Below are 19,410 nucleotides of genomic sequence, written 5' to 3'. Positions count from 1 at the left end.
CATGGATCTCAAGTAGAGTTTCCAATATCCTTAAGCCTGCTCTGTTTATTTAAAACGACCAGCGTTTAGCCCCAACCTCATCCCTCAACCGGAAAGAAAATAAAGAAATAAATTTTTTAGCAATCGGATACTTCTTACACCTGTGCAATTACCCACCAGTGAAATCTGACCGAACAAATTTTAATGAGTGGCCCACAATTAGCGGGCGAATCCGTCCGTCCAACAGTGATGGACGGACCGTAGACATACTCTTTTCACTATTCAGAAACTTGGTCAAATTATTTTGTCTTCTAGTGCCTTAACTTTTCTAATTTTTAATTTTTTATTATCTTCTTCTTTGCGTTTTAGCCCTTGAAAACCTTATACTTTAAACTACAATACATCAAAATACTTTTTCTTTTAATTTATATCTATTTGTAATAATTTTGAATACTTAATGTTTTTTAAATCTTCTTAAATATTATTTTGTTAAATGTAGTCATTGTAACTATTTTTCTTTTATTTTGTTTCTATTATAATAATTTCCACAAATTTGTCTATACTTGAATTTTGTTTTTACAATCATGTAAAATATTTTTGTTAGATATGGTCTTTGTAAATTCATAGTCTTCTTAATTGCTCCACTATTTCTTCTACAAATATGTGCTATTTAAACTTCTTGTTTTTTGTCCATATATTTTCCTAATTAGATTTGTTCTCATTAAAATCTTTTTCTTTTTTCATTCAATGCACTTTACCTTACATCTTATAATGTTTAATATCTTATGCTATCTTATCTTATTTTTTTCTTTTCTACTTTTTTTTTTCCTTATTGTTCTTTTCTTTTTCAAAATGTCTAACTTCCTTTCGGTTTTTCCACGTTTTTTCTCTCTTTACTAAATACTTTTATACAGCTTAATTCCTTTAATGTGTAATTATTTAGAATACTTTCTTTTTCATGCTTCGCTCCTATTAAAATAACTCATATGACCCTTCTTTTTTTTTTTGTTCCCTTTTTATCGAAGGTTCTTCTATAATTTTAATCCTTTATATGTTTTTCTAAATAACTCTTTTCCCACTTGCTCCTATTAATTTTTTTTTTTCATATGTGTACCTACTAATTTTTTATTCATATAGTCCTTATTATATTGAAAATAAATTTTTACAATATTTTTGTAATTGGCCAAATCAATATTTTTTCCCTCAAATGCATCTTCTTTAAAAAGATTAAAATTCAATATTCCTAAATACCTTCACCTAATGGGGCTTCATCTCCAAATCTTTTTCTTCTTCTCCCTATAGCTTTAAAAATACCTTCACCAATAATCCTAAATAAAAACCTAAAAATAAAAATGTGACCTTAAATTCTCCAAAATAATTCTCTAGATATATTCTCAATCAGGTCTCTAATGGGGCTCTCATTATTTTCAAAGAAAAAATAACCAAAAACAAAAACAAAAACAAAAAAAAAAAAAAGCAGAAAAGCGTGCCCACTTCGCTAGATTATGGCCAGCAAAGTTCACGGTCCTAGTAGCGAACAACTTACGCGCAAAGAACTTCCCAGCCAAGCTATCAACATTTCTCTTTGTTCGAATGCCGCTCCCACCTGCACTTGTCAACAACACCAGACGAAAGCCTTACCACCCAAGACGCATCAATTTTACAAACAACCATGAAACTTGCTCCGTGAAAGCCTCCTTCACCGCCATCGCATTACCCGCCGCACTTCAAAATCAACAGCACAAAAAGCAAATTTCTCTACCACCACAACTTGACAGTCACGTATAATACCCACAATCACCGAACCAAACTGAGAGAACTGAATTGCACTTGAGCCAACCTGACAGAGTGGCCTGCCACACTGCACCAGGACATAAATAGAAGACTTAAACACTTAGGCCCGTTCAGTTTGCGGATTCGAGTTTTCAATTGAAGTTGAGATGTGATTTTATGTGAGAATTTTCAATGTAGTAGAAAAGTTAGATGTGACTTTTTATGAACTGTAATGAAACCGAAATTGAAAACTCGAATTTGTGAAATAAACGGTGCCTTAATAATATCAAACTCTCTGCAGAGCATTTGTTTTTTTTTTTTTGGGTGCTAAAAAACTCTTTGCCTTGACGGACCACCACATTCCTTCGCTCTCCAAAACACTCCAAAAGCTCCGACGCGTACTACAAGAACACCGGCTGAACGAGCAAAAGAAAGAAATTGATAGAGACTCACCCTTAGTCTTCGACAATTAAAATTGGAATATGGGAATTAGTAAAAAGCAATAATCTAAACGTACAAATAAATATTATAGTACACTAATTAGAAGTATGAAATTATGAATACGACGATCCCACCGCGACACCGCAAGAAGAGCTGCAGATAATCCTTTTCTTCAACTCCCCAAGTTACATCATCTCCAGGGAATTCTGTGTTCTGACCATTTCCTACGAGCTGTCGTTTAAATTTCTCCCATTTTTCTTTTGAGACTCCCACAGTGAAGTACCATACCTATTTCGCTAGCCAAAAAGACTCACAAAACTCTGCATGTCATAGAGCAAATCCTTAAATATATTGTTCTCAGGGTACATTTCTTTAATTTCTGTAAAAATTTCATATTTTTTTTTTCAGAAGTTAATACAGTATTTTTATTCATGTCCCATTTTGAAACCCTTATGAATTTGTAGCCTTTTCTTTTCCTGAAAATTTGAGTACTAAAGTACCAATTTAGTAACACTTATATTGAAGGAGATCAGTTGTCTTCGGAATAAACTAAAATCATTCACTAACTAACTAAATAACAATTTGAAGGAAGGTAGAAATTGAATTTAGTTGCAGTTCACAATTAAGTAAGAGGACCATATATAACATGGAAAAAAAATGTCAAACAAAAGTGAATAGTACTAGGGACAAAGCTAATTCTATTTTTTTTTTTTTATATATACCAACTTATGTGTCATGTGAGTTGTCATTCTTTTATTAGTAGTTGTTTAAAAGATTGTCATGTAAATTAATAATAAGTAACTACATTTCCATGCTACATAAGTTGGTACAAAATAGTTGGGATTATAGTTGGTGAGAACAATAAAAATTGCAATAGCTCATTCCAGCATCAATAACGTTTTACTAGAACACTTTCTGAGCTATTCTCAGTTCTGCAGAATCTAAAAGAGTTCTTTTTTTTTTAATAGAATCTAAAAGAGTTGTCCAATTATCCTAAAATCAGAAGAAATTAATAGAATTAATCTTAAAGGATTATTAGTACTATTAGTCCCTAAACTATGAACATAATACTTTGGTCCCTAAATTTTTAATTTCATTGATTTAATAGTATTCAATAAGAAGGTAGTGACAAAGAACTCAACTTATCTACCATTTTTTGGGCAACTCATTTACTATGCTTTGGATAACATGGGATGTCTAACAATGTTCTATGCACGTTGAGAGATAAAAATCCAGTGTAAGTGCTTTTTTTTTTGTTTTTTTTGTTTTTTTTTTTGGGGTAAATATACCAATAATAGCTTATAGAAACACTCACAAACAATGAAATGGGAGAAGTTTATAAGTACCTAAAATTGGTGAACAAAGGTGCAAGCAGCCGAAATTTGATTTTCTTTCATTGTTCTCTTCAGAGTTCTCTATCATTTGCATTGGTTCCCCAGCATACAGAAGCCGGATCCCGCATCTCTTCACATGGCAATTGCTAGGATCAAGACCTTTGCAATCTCTAAGTTGGAATTCAAATTTTACTGGAACATTTTCGGCATTAGAAGCTGAAGAGGATGAACTCGCATCATTTCCTGCTCCGAGATTAGACCGTATTTGGCGCCCGTTGTCATAAAATAGGAACACATGAGGAGAGTCTACACATCCGCGGGCACGTTCATTCCTATCATTCCAATGCCAAGTCCAAGTATGACTCCATGTCGCTGCAAATCCATTAGGGGATACACATGGGGCTTCACAACGAATTTTGAAATCTTCATCAAGATTGCAGCGCTCAAATTCGACAACAATGCAGAAAATAAAACCGAGGAAGGTGTCTTCAAGATGATTGGATGCAAGTGTTACGTTTACTGAAGACTCCTCTGATTGATGGTTTAACCACTTTGGAATTTCATTTCCTGGCCAACAAATTTCAGTCATATCTGGATCTCCTTCCTGCATTTATGAATGTTGTTGTTATTTTTCTTCTTGGCAGAAAAGAAAATCATATTTATGATATAGGACAATATGACCATATTTTTTCTTTTGGTCAATTCTACTGTAGGAAAAAGATTTTAATAATTTTCCCAAAAACTGCTCAAGAGTTTTAATTCATCAATCAACATGTATAGGACTCCAATTATTTAAGAAAGAGATTTGCACTCTTAATAGAGCGAAATAGAGGACCAAAACAAGAGATATATATTCTCAAGAGATCGAGAAATAGAGAACATACATATTCTGAGGTTACATTTGCGATGTGTTTGATTCTAAGTAGTGCATCTGCCATTATGTTCTTCTGTGCGTCACGATGAAGGTTAAGGCAATTATAGAATATGAATGTCCCAATATTTTGAGGTTTGTAATCCCAACCTTTTGTATTCACTTTTGAACTGGACACTCTCTGCAGTGCCGTGCAGCCGCGTGCATCAACGCTTGCTAGAGATGGTGGCAGTGACGGTAAATATTTAATGTTTGGACAGCAGCGAAGGCTAAGATTTTGAAGAGAGTATATACAAGAAATACTTTCAGGGAGAAACTCAAGGTTTTCACAAAAATTCAGGCTTAAAGTTTCAAGGGCAATTAACTTTCGAATCGATGGTGGTAGAAAGTTAATAGCCGTTCGATCTAGGATAAGATCTATTAAACATGGCATAGGCGTTAAGATTTCTGGGAAGTTCTTCAAATTTGAGCAGCCGAAGAGATCAAGCTTAGTAAGAGACTTCAGGTCGAATATGCTGGTCGGAATACTCTGAAGCTTTGTGCAATTCTTTATGTGTAAGCATGTTATATTCCATGGAAGCACTGAAAGATTTTGAAGAGACGAGCAACCATTAAGATTCAAAGAAGTAAGCTTGACTAGCTTTTCATCTAGAGGCAATTCAAGCAAACTTTTACAACATTCAAGATTTATGCTCTCAAGATTTGAAGCGCTTGAAAAATCTGGAGCTCGAATCAAGTGCTCAGAATAACGAAGGTCGATCCTTTTTAACTTTCCAAGATTCTGTAACAATTAAAAACAAAAATGAGTGAAATTAACAACTAATTTTCATGAATCTTGAACACAATTCAATGATATATGAATAAACAATACCTGGTTTTCATTCCAAAGATCCTCAACCTGGCTATAGGGTATGCTAAGTTCAACAAGATTCTTAGCAGTAAAATTTGATGGCAAACATTTTAAAGGGCATCCGTGCCAATGGAAATAAACAAGGGACTCGGGAAGCGATTCAAGACCTTCTTGAGAAACGATTACTTTGCAATCTCTTATGGAGTGGGGATTATAAATCTTCAGAAGTCGTAGGCCAGTCATCTTTGAGAAGACATCAGAACGCAAGCGTAATGAATCCTTAATCTCAGTCACATTTAGGAATATGCCTCCAATTGCTTCTGTTCCCTAGTCATTGAACAAAAAAAGAATCATAATCAAGTACATGACATATATATCCAATAGAAACTACAGAATATAGATCTTTTTCTTTGAAGCTCATGTAATATTTCAAAACAAGTAATTAAAGTATATATTTGGCACTTACTCTATTATTCTCTAGTACTTCGCATATTTCCTCTGCATCCCATAACCTACAACGTCTCCCAAGATCCTCCCTTGATTTGTCGCGGACAATTTCTTGACCCATTTCTTGTGTCAAACCATCCATCCAAAGCCTGTTGTGTTGTTTAATTTGTATGCGAGACTTATTAATCAGATCATCTATTCCTCCGTGAGACGAGAAGGTATGACAACCATCTAGCAGGCTTTCAACATAATCTCTTTCTTCGCCTTTGAAGAAACAAGCAATATCAAGAAATATTTCTTTTCCCACATCATCTAAGTAATCATAACCTTTTTTAAGAATGTCTTTAACTTCTTGAAAGGAAGTCATTTTTAGGTTAGGCAAGTCCCTTTTCAATTCTCCCTTGCTCTTGAAGCGAAGATGGGAACCCAAAACTTTAAGAGCAAACGGATTCCCTCTACCACCAGCTAATTTAACCGCCTTTTCTGACAGGTTTTTCCAACCGGGAGGGCAGATGCCATTGGGAAAAGCATACGAGCAAAAGAGTTCACGAGATTCATCTTTGTTTAGTCCCTTAAGCCTGTACTTCTCACAACCTTTAATACTCTTAAGCACTTGCAAATCTGTAGTTGTTACAAGAATTATACTTTCCTTGCCAAACTGTATACAGTTCCTTAATAGTATGTCATCAAATTGTGTTGAACTACTAAGATCATCAAGAACAATAAGGACATTTGTTTTAAGAGCCCTTTGCTTGAGAGTCTCTGTCCACAATTCAATACTTCTATCATCTTCCTCGAATAGTCTGGCAAAAAGCATTCTTCGTAGAGTAGAACATGTTTGATTTCTCAATTCTTCCCTTACATTCTGTAAGAAGTACCTGTTTTTAAATTGCGGAAAAAGTTGGTGGAACAACACATTAGCAAGAGCCGTCTTACCCATACCACTAGCACCCCAGACGCCTATGATGCGTACATCTGAGTAACACTTGCTTAATAACCCTTGGATTGCTTTGATGCGTGAATCAATCCCAATCAAGCCCTTTAACTCATCACTTAGCAACTTAACATTCATTTTCTTTTCAACATCTTTGACAATTCGGTCAACTAGTTGAGACTCAACCCTGACAAATACGGAGGGGACAAAGTTTTAGTTAACTAGTAAGGATATAGACCTCAATGACACAACTATTACAACACTCGATGATCCTATTTTAAAGCATTTTGTGGATCATAATTAATTAAATATTTTGATATTTTTCTTTCGTTACCTATTTATTTATTTAAAGGGAAAATTATTTTCGTATCATCATAATATTGAGTCGTACTTTCACTTTAAAAAAAAAAAAAAAAAAAAACATTTTCACCAGGGTAAGGGTTGGGCGAACGAGGCTGCTGATGCCACATATGTGTGAGTATGTTTTTTTCACCTCCTTAAATATATGTTTTTATTGTATAACTATTTTATTTTTGTTGACTAATAATGTAACGACCGAGAAACTCTCAAAATTAAATAATATAATTTATGCATTTAAGTTACGGATTTTCCTGGAGAATATCATGTTATATTTTGTGACTGAATGATTTATAAAATTAATATCAGTATTTCAAAATTATGTAGCAAATTTTATGTTAAGTTCATGTTTTATTTGCAACTAAATTCGTTCGATAAATTCTCGCCGCGATTTAAGGCAAAAGAATTTTCAGTCCGTATATTATTTGAGAATCTTAATTTCAAGAAGCTCCAAGCACAGTACGATATTAGCAGCGTACTGAGAAACGCTCTGACATTTAAGAAAAATTCTTAATTGCCGAACAGATAGGTTGAAGTAATGAGGATAATGGTTTTTAGTATAAGGATACAATATGAGCTCGGAAGTTGACACCGTCGGTGACAATGTCATTCTCAAGATATAATGCAGAGAAAGTTAAGTTTAGAACTTATATAGTCTATAAATGATTTCAAGACTAAAAAAGTCCAAAATATTACGCGAGTAAGGATGTGTGAGTTTTATGATAGTTTTGGTGTGTTTTGAGGTTAGTTGATTAGTGGTATGTAGTAAGTTTATGTTTGGTTTAAGTTTTTTTTATTTTGGTTATAGGTAACATTTTTCTGATTACTTTGAACGCGAAAATGAGGATCCTAGAGCGAGATTTTTTAGTTACTCTAAGATTGAACTTATAGTTCTCGATATCTTGAACGTTTTTCCGTGACTGTGAATAAGCCCAGTTTTAACTCTAAATAAAAGTTTTAAGCTATTTTTCAAAACATTATAAAGCTGTCCAAAAAAAAAATAAAACTGTTTCAAAACTGGCAGCCACTGTCTGGCAACTACTGTTTGCAGCCAAACGAGACCTTTAGAGGCCTAATCTCAGTTTTTTTCGAACACAAAAATTTTAGATCTCAACGAGACGAAGAATTTTGGTGAAGAATAGATTTTCAAAAATCTGACTCTAAGATGCAATAAAACACTGATTTATAGAACTGCACAGTTGTAAGCAAACAAAACTAAAACAGTTTTGGGTTTTGAAAAAAAGTTCATCAAAGAACCTGTGATGTGATTTCAGTAAAATACTATGGTTTTAGATCTCGCTTTAAAGGAAAATATCCATTCAGAATGAGAAAACCGTTTTTAAGACATAGTTTCACGGTCACTGTAAAATGACTTGTGAAATAGTTTCAAAAGTCGGTATTTGACGGAAAATTAATTTAGGACTGATAATGAGATTTTAGTACTTGTAACTAAATAAATGAGCAATCGGTTTTATGAAAATCAAACAATGGTTTCTTTTAAAACCTTAATAGCTACCGAGCGAAACATTCAAACGGGAACTTACGAGCCCAATATGTGAGGCCCTTAGAATTACGAAGATTAGATACACGTCCAACACCCATATTAGTTTAGAAAGTCCCCGCTCAAGTCTAAATTTTGACATTCTAGAGTTAGAACGTCTTTATTTAGTCTCTAGGCCAAATTGGGCCTTAACAATAAAACAAGCCCTAATTTATGGAGGATTGGGTGCTAGATTGGGTAATTAATTAATCAGAAATTGAGTTTTAAGCTAGGCATATGTATGTTAAGGGCAATTATGAAAAATAAGATTATAAGTATTAAATAAATTTAATCCTTATACTAAATATGATATTTTACAATCCTACAATAAAGAAAAGGAAAAAATGCATTAAGTAAAGGATTAGATTCCTTTATAAGTTTACTAAATTAGAATAGTAAACGACGGTTAATCTTACACTTTCAATGGGTGTTCATTTTCAGAAATAAGCAAGTAAAAGAATAGACTGTTTTAGCGGATAGTGAATTCTAGCTCTGGAATACAGGTAAGTAGGAATTTTGCCTACAATATGCATAGATTTGAAATAAAATGTTACACATGATATATATGCATGTTTATGCTTTATAGTATGCAATGTCATACCATGCTACATGCACCATAATAAGTCAAGCATAACTTATAAGAATAATCTCAGTTGAGTGTCATACTAACCTCCAAGAGAGAGGTAACTAAGACTCCGCAAGGGAGATAAAAAGGTGATAAGTTAAATCACGTTGTCATTGGGGATCTTACAAACCCTCACGTCCCAATTATTGTGCGTAAATGGTACAAGCACTCAAGCCCATCAGTACGTAAGATAAGATCGAATAATAAGACTTTAATAAGACATGATCATAATTAAGCATAATTAGCTCATACATATTTATTAATGTGAACTTACAGTTATTTTGTGAGAGATTCCTACTTGCTGAGCGAAAGCTCATTCTAGAATATTTATACGGTAGGTAAGCAACCTGCACCTAATGCTTTATAGACTGTTGGCGAGGTGGTAGACGAACGATATAGAGATCGGAGAATAGATACCGCTTGCAATTATTTCCACAAATAGTTTCATGTGATAAATAGTTTTATTAATTATGACTCTGAAACTATATGTCAAATGATTAGGCTATGGCTGTTAATGTACGTAAGTAAGTAAGACTTAATGATCAAGTATGTACATGCATATTTATATTTTGAAAGATGAATATGTTGAGGTATAAATATTTTGTTATCATTAAGAAAGAAATTCAAAATTTATGTTTACTATAAGAGTTTTCAAAAAAATAAGTTCCGCAAAATTTTTAGAAATTCCAACAAATATATGTTAATGCGAGCTTCAGTAATGGCCACTCAGGAAGGTCGCCACAAATAATTTCTTTTCTCCTTATTATTGGTTTAGATGGTTGACGAGTGCAAACTAAAATTTCTCTTCCCCTACTGTCGATGAAGTTGCAATTCTTGAAAATGCGTTTGGGTCATGTAGGGGTCATGAAAAGGGAGTGGGACCTAAAATCACTCGGAGATAGAAGTATTCTAGTTCTTACTCTTATGCATCACAGTCTGAGTTCTAGCACACACAATTAACTCCTAATCTACAACAGTGGTTTGCACAGATGTACAGCAGCAACCACTACAACAAAAAGGGTTATTAGCGATGACATTTTTCGTTGCTAAATTTACAGTATTAGCGACAACATGTTGTCGCTTGAAAGAAAACAAAATTTTTTAACGACTTGTCATCGCATTAAATATTTGTGACGACATGTCATTGCACAAAATTTATATAATTACGACGACATGTCATCGCTAAAATGGAAAGGAATATTAGAGACGACATGTTAAAAGTATTATTTTAAAACTATTATTTTAATTACGATGACATGTCGTTGCATACCAAAACTAGATTGTTGGCATACACGAGAAATGATGCGGAAGCTGGCACGTCAAGAGTAGTGATAGGTCATCTTACTATTGCTCAGCACTCAGCATACGCATTATTTGATTCCGATGCATCACATTCGTTTGCATCATATGGATTTACTGAGAAATTAAGTTATACTAAGAATAGAATTGGACAGACATTTAGGACTATCTTGCCTTCTGGGGAAATTCTATTGTCTGAATATAGACTAGAGCATGTACCGATAGTCATAGCAAATAGGGAGCTATACACAGATCCAGTCGTATTAAAGATAATTGACTACGACGTCATCCTAGGAATGGATGTCTTAGGAAAATATCAAGCTACTATCGATTGCCGTAATAGGAAGGTGATTTTTCGACCCGATGGGAAAGAAATTTTTTAGTACATTGACCGCTCTAAGCCTACCCCCAGATGAATGATTAATGCAATAGAAGCAAGGAAATTACTTACTAGTGGTTGCGAAAGATATCTAGTTCATGTTGTGGATACGACTAAAAATGATAAGTTGCAATCTAAAGATGTGCCGATAGTTCAAGATTTTCTGGAAGTCTTTGCAGAAGAATTACCAGGATTGCCACTAGAACGTGAGATTTCGTTTGAAATCAAACTTTTACCTAGAACATCACCTATTTCTAAGGCTCCTTATAGGATGGCTCTAGCAGAACTTAAGCAATTAAAGACGCAACTACAAGAATTATTGGACAAAGGATTTATCCTACCAAGTTATTCGCCTTGGGAGCCCCTATTTTATTTGTAAAGAAGAAAGATGGCTCGTTAAGGATGTGTATTGACTATCGTGAACTTAATAAGGTCACGATAAAGAATGAATATCCTCTGCCCAGGATCGATGACTTATTTAACCAACTCAAAGGGGCAACAATCTTCTCAAAGATTGATATTGAAGATTAAGGAGCACGATATATCAAAGATGGCTTTCAAAACACGTTATGGACACTACAAGTTTTTTGTAATACCGTTTGGACTAACTAATGCCCCAACAGCTTTCATGGATTTGAAGAATCGCGTCTTCAAGGAATACTTGGATAAATTTGTTATTGTTTTTATCGATGACATACTAATTTATTCAAGGAATAGTAAGGAACATGAAGAGCACTTAAGAATTACTCTTCAAACTCTAAAAAGACATCAACTATATGCTAAATTCTCTAAGTGTAAATTTTGGCTCAACGAAGTTCATTTCTTGGGGCATGTAGTCTCAAAAGATGAAATCTCGGTGGATCCAGCCAAGATAGAAGGAGTTAGTAACTGACCCGTATGAACAAACGTAATAGAGATTTGTAGCTTCTTAGGTTTGGCCGGATATTACAGAAGATTTGTGAAGGGTTTTGCAATACGAGCTACACAACTCACTACCCTCACGCGGAAAGAAAAGAAGTATGAATGGACTGAGAAGTGTGAGGAAAGTTTTTAAGAAATGAAACGGAAGCTAACTACTGCACCAATCCTTACTATCCCAAAGGATGGAGAAAAGTTTGACATATACAGTGATGCTTCCTAACTAGGGCTCGAAGCGGTATTGATGCAATATTGAAAGGTAATTGCGTACACGTCTCGACAATTGAAAACTCATGAGAGAAACTATCCTACTTATGATCTTGAATTAGCAACAGTGGTTTTTGTATTAAAGATATAGAGACATTATTTATATGGTATGCAATGCGAGATTTTCATTGATCATGAAAGCCTCAAGTATTTCTTCACTCAGAAAGAACTTAATATGAGGCAATGTAGATGGTTAGAATTAGTAAAGGATTATGATTGTGAAATCCTTTATCACCCTAGAAAAGCCAATAGGATAGCTGATTCTTTAAGTCGTAAGACTACCGAATTAAGTCATATGTCATTTGATAGATTCCCAATAGCTTTACAAAAGGATCTCCATTCATTACGGGCAAGATAGCCGCTCTGCAGATACAACCATCTATTTTTGACAAGCTAGCAGAAGCTCAGCGTTAAGATTCTACTCTTGACAAGTATTGAAAGGAAGCCGAGGAAGGAAACGAGATAGAATTCAAAGTCTCTGATAAGGGTATACTCAGATTTTGAGGAAGGATTTGTGTTTCAAAAGATGAAAATCTTAAGAGTCAAATTCTTTCTGAAGCTCATAATACCCCATATTCGATATGTCCAGGAGCGACTAAGATGTATCAAGATCTAAAACAACACTTTTGGTGTAGGAATATGAAGAATGACATCGTGGACTATGTTAGCCGTTACTTAACACGTCAAAGGATTAAAGCTGAGCATAAACATCTAGCTGGAGAGCTACAACCTTTAGATGTTTCAGAATAGAAATGGGAGCATATAGCCATGGATTTTGTGGTAGGATTACCCAAAACAAGTGAAGGTTATTATGTAATATGGGTAATTGTTGATAGATTGACTACATCTGCTCATTTTGTACCTATAAAAGTGACGTATACCCTTAAAAAGTTAGCAGAGTTGTGCATCACCAACATAGTAAGACTGCATGGAATACCTTTATCCATTGTCTCAAATCAGGATAGCCGCTTTACCTCAACATTTTGGAAGAGTGTAGAAGAAGCCATAGGCTCAGAATTAAGATTTAGCACAACTTTTCATCCTCAGACTGATGGACAATCAGAACATACCATCCAAACTTTGGAAGATATGCTTAGAGCATGTGTGATGGATTTTAAAGGAACATGGAATAAGAAACTGTCATTGATTGAATTCTTGTATAACAACAAGTTATCAAGCTTCAATCGGTATGCCACCATATGAAGCTTTATACGAAAGAAAATGCAGAAAGAAAGTGCAGATCTCCCATTTATTGGTATGAAACCAGGGAGAAGCAATTACATAAGATAGAATTCATTCAAGAGGTGGTTGAATCTATCCAAAAAATCCATTAAAGGATGAAGATGGCACATGACCGTCAGAAAAGTTATGCTGATAGGCATAGAAGACCCTTGGAGTCTAGTGAAGGGGATTCAGTTTTCTTGAAGATCGCACCCATGAAAGGTGTTATATGTTTTAGCAAGAAAGGCAAATTGAGCCCAAGGTATCTAGGACCTTTGTAAATTCTAAAACGAATAAGGAAAGTAGCCTATCGATTAGCTTTACCGCCGGAACTAGTTACAACACATGATGAATTCCACGTCTCGATGTTAAAAAAGTATATACCCGATCCATCCCATGTTATAGAACATGAACCGATTCAGATTCACGAAGACATGACTTATGAGGAACAACTGGCGCAGATTCTTGCACGAGAAGAGACGCATCTTCGGAATCGATGTATTCCACTTGTAAAAATACTGTGGAGGAATCAAAAAGCGGAAGGAGCAACGTGGGAACATGAAGATGAAATGAGAAAGAGGTACCCCCATTTGTTCTAATTTTTTAGGACGAAAATTTTTAAAGAGGGGTGATTGTCATGACAGGAAAATTTATCAGAATTATTGTATACAATAAAATTTCCTGAAATCCTTTGAATTATCAATATGAATATTTTTATGACAAGTACTTGTTGATAATAGTACTAAATAACAAGTTATAAGTTAAAAATCAAAAATTTCTAAACTACAACATAGTTACGGATTTTCAAACTATGCTTAAGAAAGAACTATCGAACGTTGTGTTAAACCCACAAGTGGATAAACACGTGAATATTAAGGTTAAGAAATGGAAAAGAGTTGAAAGACATCAATTTTAGAGTTTTAGAAACAATCGGAACGAAAAATGGACGAAAAAAGGGGTCGGAATTCTGAATCACGTAAATTGGAGTTTCGACTGATTTAAGTGGACTGAGTCAAAATTTGTTGACCAAGAGTCGACCAAAACAGCGCCCTCAAAAAGTTAGTCAAGAATTGTCAAAGTTGACTAAGTTGACCAACTGTCCGAAAAACGTGGATAAAATGCCCACTGGATAGGAAATTGAGTTAACCAAAATAGGATAATTATTAAATTATCAATGGTTGAGATTAAAAGTAACAAAAGAATGGATGGAGGAGATTTTGACATGTGGAAAGTGACATGGAGAGGTGGCCGGCCAAAGCTTAATGGAGAAGGAAAAAAAAATTGACTTTTCTTGCAAAATGGTCCTTAGAAAAGTGAAAATTTTCATTGTTTGCTCCCTACTTTTGGATGGTCGGTTCATTAAGGGAAAACACTAGAGAAATTGTCATTTTTCATGCACAAGAACAGAGAGTGACCAGCCAAGAGAGAAAGAAAGAAAAAAATTCACCAAAGTGAGAAAAAGTGTGATTTAAGTGGAAATCGACGGAATTACCGAGGAATAGCGTCACTGAAGCTTGTTCTTCATTCCCTAAGGTGAGATTTCAAGTTTTTTCTCTTATTTAATCTTCCTTGGCTGCCGTGGAAGTATAGGAAGAGCATGGAAAAAATTTTACTTAGAAGGGTGATTTGCTTGTAATGGTTAGGGAACTTGAAATCTAGTGAATTAAGGATAAATTCTAGGTTATTGAACTTTTGTTTCTAGCAAATCTTCATATGGAGAAACCCTAGAGTCATCATGATGTTGATGGTGTAATTGAAAGAGAAAGTATGAGAATTGTGTTTGATGGTGGAAACAACGGATAAAACGAGCTAAAGTTAGCTTGGGAAACCTAGAAAAATAGGCGGAACTCTACCAAAATTTAGTTTGAGTATTTTGAACAAAAACCGGTTTTCATGAGGAATAAGGGATTAAGATGTGGAAAGTAAGTCGATTCGATAATCGGTGATGTATAGAAACCGAACACAAAGGGAATTCACAGTTTTGGACTAAAACTGAAAATTAGGCCCATGACTGAGGAAGGTGCACGATTTAGTGCACATTTTTAAGGTAGGAAATATTTCTGGATTGCATACCAAACATAGGGATTGTAGATATTTTTGAATTAAATTTTAATGTAATTATTGATCTTAGATTTTGAATCTAACGATCAGAAATTTATGCAATAGGATCAATTAACGATCAAAGTCAGAAAGCATCAAATGAGACAAAGGACGCAACATTAGTTAAAACTTCAGTAAGTATCGATGTTAAGTCAAGGTCAAATTAAGAGAAAACGTTAAACTTTAATGAAAAGTTAATCTAATGACAAATTGCTCAAAAATGAGCAAAGTCATAAGATTTAACTAAAATTACCGTTTTAATGAGAAAATTGACAACGGTAAGAAAGCAAACATCCTACATGTACCAACCTTCAAAGGAATGGTTATTATGATTATGAAAGAAATGAAACTGTGACTGAGTTGGATTGGTTAGCTACCCCACTCCTCACTGGTTATGCGCGCTATGATACAACCGGATATGGCCCATAAGAAATAAAAGACAAGAAAATGAAAAAATGAAGTCGTTCTATATAAGTGTACGGTATTCGTAAAGAAGAATGAAAAGCAAGAAAAACACAATATGCATGTCATTCAGAAGATGAGAATATAATGTGAACGACTAAAATGAGACGAAAGCTGAACAAAGTATGTGATGAAAGAAGAAGAACATAAGCAATATACGTTTTAGAAGTACAGAGTGTCTTAGGATATGTGACAAGAATGCATATATGGGTATGCATAATTATTGCATTTATTATGACCTATTATTACTTGCTGAGCACAAGCTCATTAATTTTGTTCGTATTGTAGGAAGCTCGGGTAAGGCACCGACTCCCTGAAACTTGTTGCTGGGCATGCAGAGAGGATGTAGCAGTGGAGTTTGGGCAAGTGGATAGTGTATGCATCACGTGTTTTGAAAACGCTGCTGAGCTTTATGTGTATAAAGTAAATAATGTTTTATGAATATAGATGAGTTATGTAACGAAAGTTAAGTTTATGAGATAGTGAGGCTATGCATAGCAACCTCAAGTGACAAGATATGATTAATGTATCTAAATGGTATAGCATTGAAGGAATGCATAGCAAAAAATGCTACAGCATTAAGACGTATGAATCGTAATGATATGCGAATGACAAGTTAAATACATGTCCACGAATAGGGAGGACAAGATCAAAGTTTTAAAAGAAAAATTGAAAATGTTTTCGGGATAGTAACTTTTGATGTTTTTATTTTATAAAAATCACCGAACAAAGATTTATTCCACAAAGAGTATTAGAATCAATTTTACTCCTGTTGAAAAAAAAAATAGCCTGAATTTTTAAGAGATTATAATTAGAAAGTAGTAGAAGATGGGTAATGTTAAGTATGAACGTAGAAATGATGGCCGAAAGTTACGGATCATCATATATAACCTTTAGCAACGACACGTTGTGGTCGATAAAAACTTTTTAGTGACAATTATTTAAAGACGACATGTCGTAACCAAATGAGCTATAGCAATGACCTCCCAGTTTTTTTGGACGACTTGTTTCTTGTAGTGTTTGACCAACTCACAACTTACGACGCCCGTTGCATTCGTGTTCCTTCCTTGATCAACATTGTATGTTTTAAAACTGAGGTATATCCCTTCTGTGTTGTAGTGCTTCTTGCTATTTTTAGTAAGTAAACTAGTTGGATTTAATAACTATATGGCTTTAGATAAAATAAAGCCTGTACACATGCAGCTAAATGAATGTCAACTAGTTGGATTCCTGAAATTGAATCTGAAGGATAAAATAAAGCCATAAAAAAGAGCCGAGTAATACACTTACATATATAACATATATAGGAAAATTTTCATTTTGGTACTCTGTGTTGTATTAAAATATGAGTTTGGTACTCTCTGCTTTTAATAATTTCATGCCGGTATCTTAATCTTTTAGAAAATCTTCTTTTGGTATCTTAGGGCAGTTTTTTGGGACACAAAAAGACAAAATTACTCTTATTATTAAAAATAAAAAAACTTTTTAAAAAATTTTAGACCTACAAAGAAACATCTAAAATTATTATGCCGCAAACATAAAGTAAAAATCTTGATTGTAGGTTTTTAAAAAGTCTTTTTGTAGATTTAATAATAAGAATAATTTTATCTTTTTGTGTCTCAAAAAACTGCCCTAAAGTACTAAAAGAAGATTTTTAGAATATCGAAGTATTGGCATAAAATTATTAAAAATTGAGGGTACCAAACTCACATTTTGATATAACACAGGGATCAAAATGAAATTTTCCCATATATATCCTGATAGGAACATTTCAAGCATATATATAGGCAGTAAGTCATAAATACATTTTGAAAAGGTACACAAATTGACATGTAAATATGTACATCGATATGTATATATCTCATATATATTCTTGCAATATAAAAGTGAGTCTTAGGGATCATATGAAGGCAGTCGTTCAGCAGAAATTCAAAATAAGATAGTTATAGACCGAACTTACCTGATGGTGTTTGTTGAATACCCAGCTATATCAGCAACTGAAGTCAAAGCCTCTTTCCAATTCTTTTGTTGCCTCATCCAAGCTTCTTCCAACTTACCTTCTTGGATTTCATCCTTCATCTTCTCCTTGAAACGTTTTTCAAGCTCAGAAAATTTGGTTTTATAAATACCTTCTTGATTCCGCACAGTGGTTACAGATACGCCGTGAAAAACAGGTAAAATGCGACGCTCAATGTCGTCTGAAGCGCATGATTGGATCATATGTACGAGTTCATTCAAGCACCAACTCGAAGAAGCATAATTTTCTGAGAAAATGACTACAAAAAACTTTGATTCCTGTATTGCTTTGTCGAGACTTTCTTTAATTTTATCTCCACGTACAATGTCGACATCATCTTTAAAGGTTTCTATTTTCTTTCGCTCATGTAAAGCAGAATAAAGATGACTTAGCAAATTATCCCGAACGTCTTTACCGCTAAAACTTAGAAAGACATCAAAAGATTTGGAGGTGGAAATGGCAGGAGCGGCACCCTGGCCGGCAGCCATATTCATCCCCCAGAAAATCTACTAATCAAGAGGATACACACACACACACATATATATATATAGATATACTCTTCACTACATATTATATATGCAGAATGAAAAAAATCAAGAGATGATATAGATTGATACAAAATTAGTGCAAGTACTATAGGGTGGAAACGAGTAAATAAACTCTTTAAGTTGGAATATTTAAACCGTAAATAAGGCTTTAAGTTGTAATATATAAACTCTTTCTCAAATGGCGCGAAGTTTCCATGTAAGCGATTCCGTTTATTTAACGCACCACAATTATTTATCAAAATGCAATACGATCCAGGATTCGTGCATGCATGGACTTATTCAAAACAATGTCGTCTTCTATAGAAGTCAATGTCGTCTTCTATGGAACCACAGTTATTTGTTAAAAAATTATGCACTAAATTCAATATTGTCACCTGCACTAAGTAAGAAGTCAATATTGTCACCTCACCGAACAATGTGCATCGATCTGTACATCTACGATTTTGGCTTTTTATGCATAAAAAATGTGTCTGATTTGGTATCTCAGGAAAATTAATTATCACTTAAATGTGATAGGAAATTGTTACAGAACTTTCAGTATACAGCGATAGCATAAATTACATACCCTATGACCTAGTTCAGTTTTCCAATTCAAATTTTTAATTCCAGTTTGCTACAGTAAAATGCTTTAATTCAAACTTTTTTATTAGAGTAAAAAGCTCTCACAAAAATCTAGTCTCGGCTTGAAATAAAAACTCAAATTGGAGAACTAAACGAGGCCTATGTCTTCGGCGCCGTTCATTTCACCGACTCGAGTTTTCAGTTTTAAGTTTCTACAATTAAAAGCTCTCAGAAAATGTCACATTTCAGCTAAAATTGAAAACTCGAATCCGCGAAGCGAACGAGGCCATAAATTAAAATTTTTATTACAATGTTTTTTTCACATAAATTCACTTTTCAACTTAAATTCTCACCTCAAATTCGTGAAACGACGGGGCCATAAATTACTTTCAAGGACCAAAGTATTCAATATCCAAAAATTTGGGGCTAAGAACTAAATTTGTGAAGCTTACTTTCACGGACTTAGGTATTCAATCCCAAACTTCGG

General features: G+C 34.1%; 1 protein-coding gene across 2 annotated transcripts; it reads right to left on the bottom strand.

The window, feature by feature from the left end:
• Nucleotides 1-2,028: 2,028 nt before the first annotated feature.
• LOC21395546 (protein SUPPRESSOR OF npr1-1, CONSTITUTIVE 1) lies at nucleotides 2,029-18,351 on the bottom strand. Of its 2 annotated transcripts, XR_002903026.1 has the most exons (7): nucleotides 17,758-18,351; nucleotides 5,715-6,816; nucleotides 5,270-5,575; nucleotides 4,412-5,179; nucleotides 3,540-4,131; nucleotides 2,328-2,513; nucleotides 2,029-2,168 (listed from the first exon to the last, which is right to left on the bottom strand). XR_002903026.1 is itself a non-coding variant. In XM_024171697.1 (6 exons), the coding sequence occupies exons 1-6, from the start codon at nucleotides 18,306-18,308 to the stop codon at nucleotides 2,482-2,484; spliced, it is 3,351 nt and encodes a 1,116-aa protein (XP_024027465.1). In that variant the 5' UTR covers nucleotides 18,309-18,351; the 3' UTR covers nucleotides 2,029-2,481. The 2 variants fall into 2 exon arrangements, 1 of the variants encoding a protein (XP_024027465.1); XM_024171697.1 differs by having other exon boundaries at nucleotides 2,029-2,513.
• Nucleotides 18,352-19,410: the final 1,059 nt, after the last annotated feature.

Source organism: Morus notabilis, unplaced genomic scaffold (assembly GCF_000414095.1).
Source record: "Morus notabilis unplaced genomic scaffold, ASM41409v2 Scaffold14, whole genome shotgun sequence".
Lineage (NCBI taxonomy): Eukaryota > Viridiplantae > Streptophyta > Magnoliopsida > Rosales > Moraceae > Morus > Morus notabilis.
Note: the sequence above shows the minus strand (reverse complement) of the source record. Positions and strands in the feature narration are given on the sequence as shown.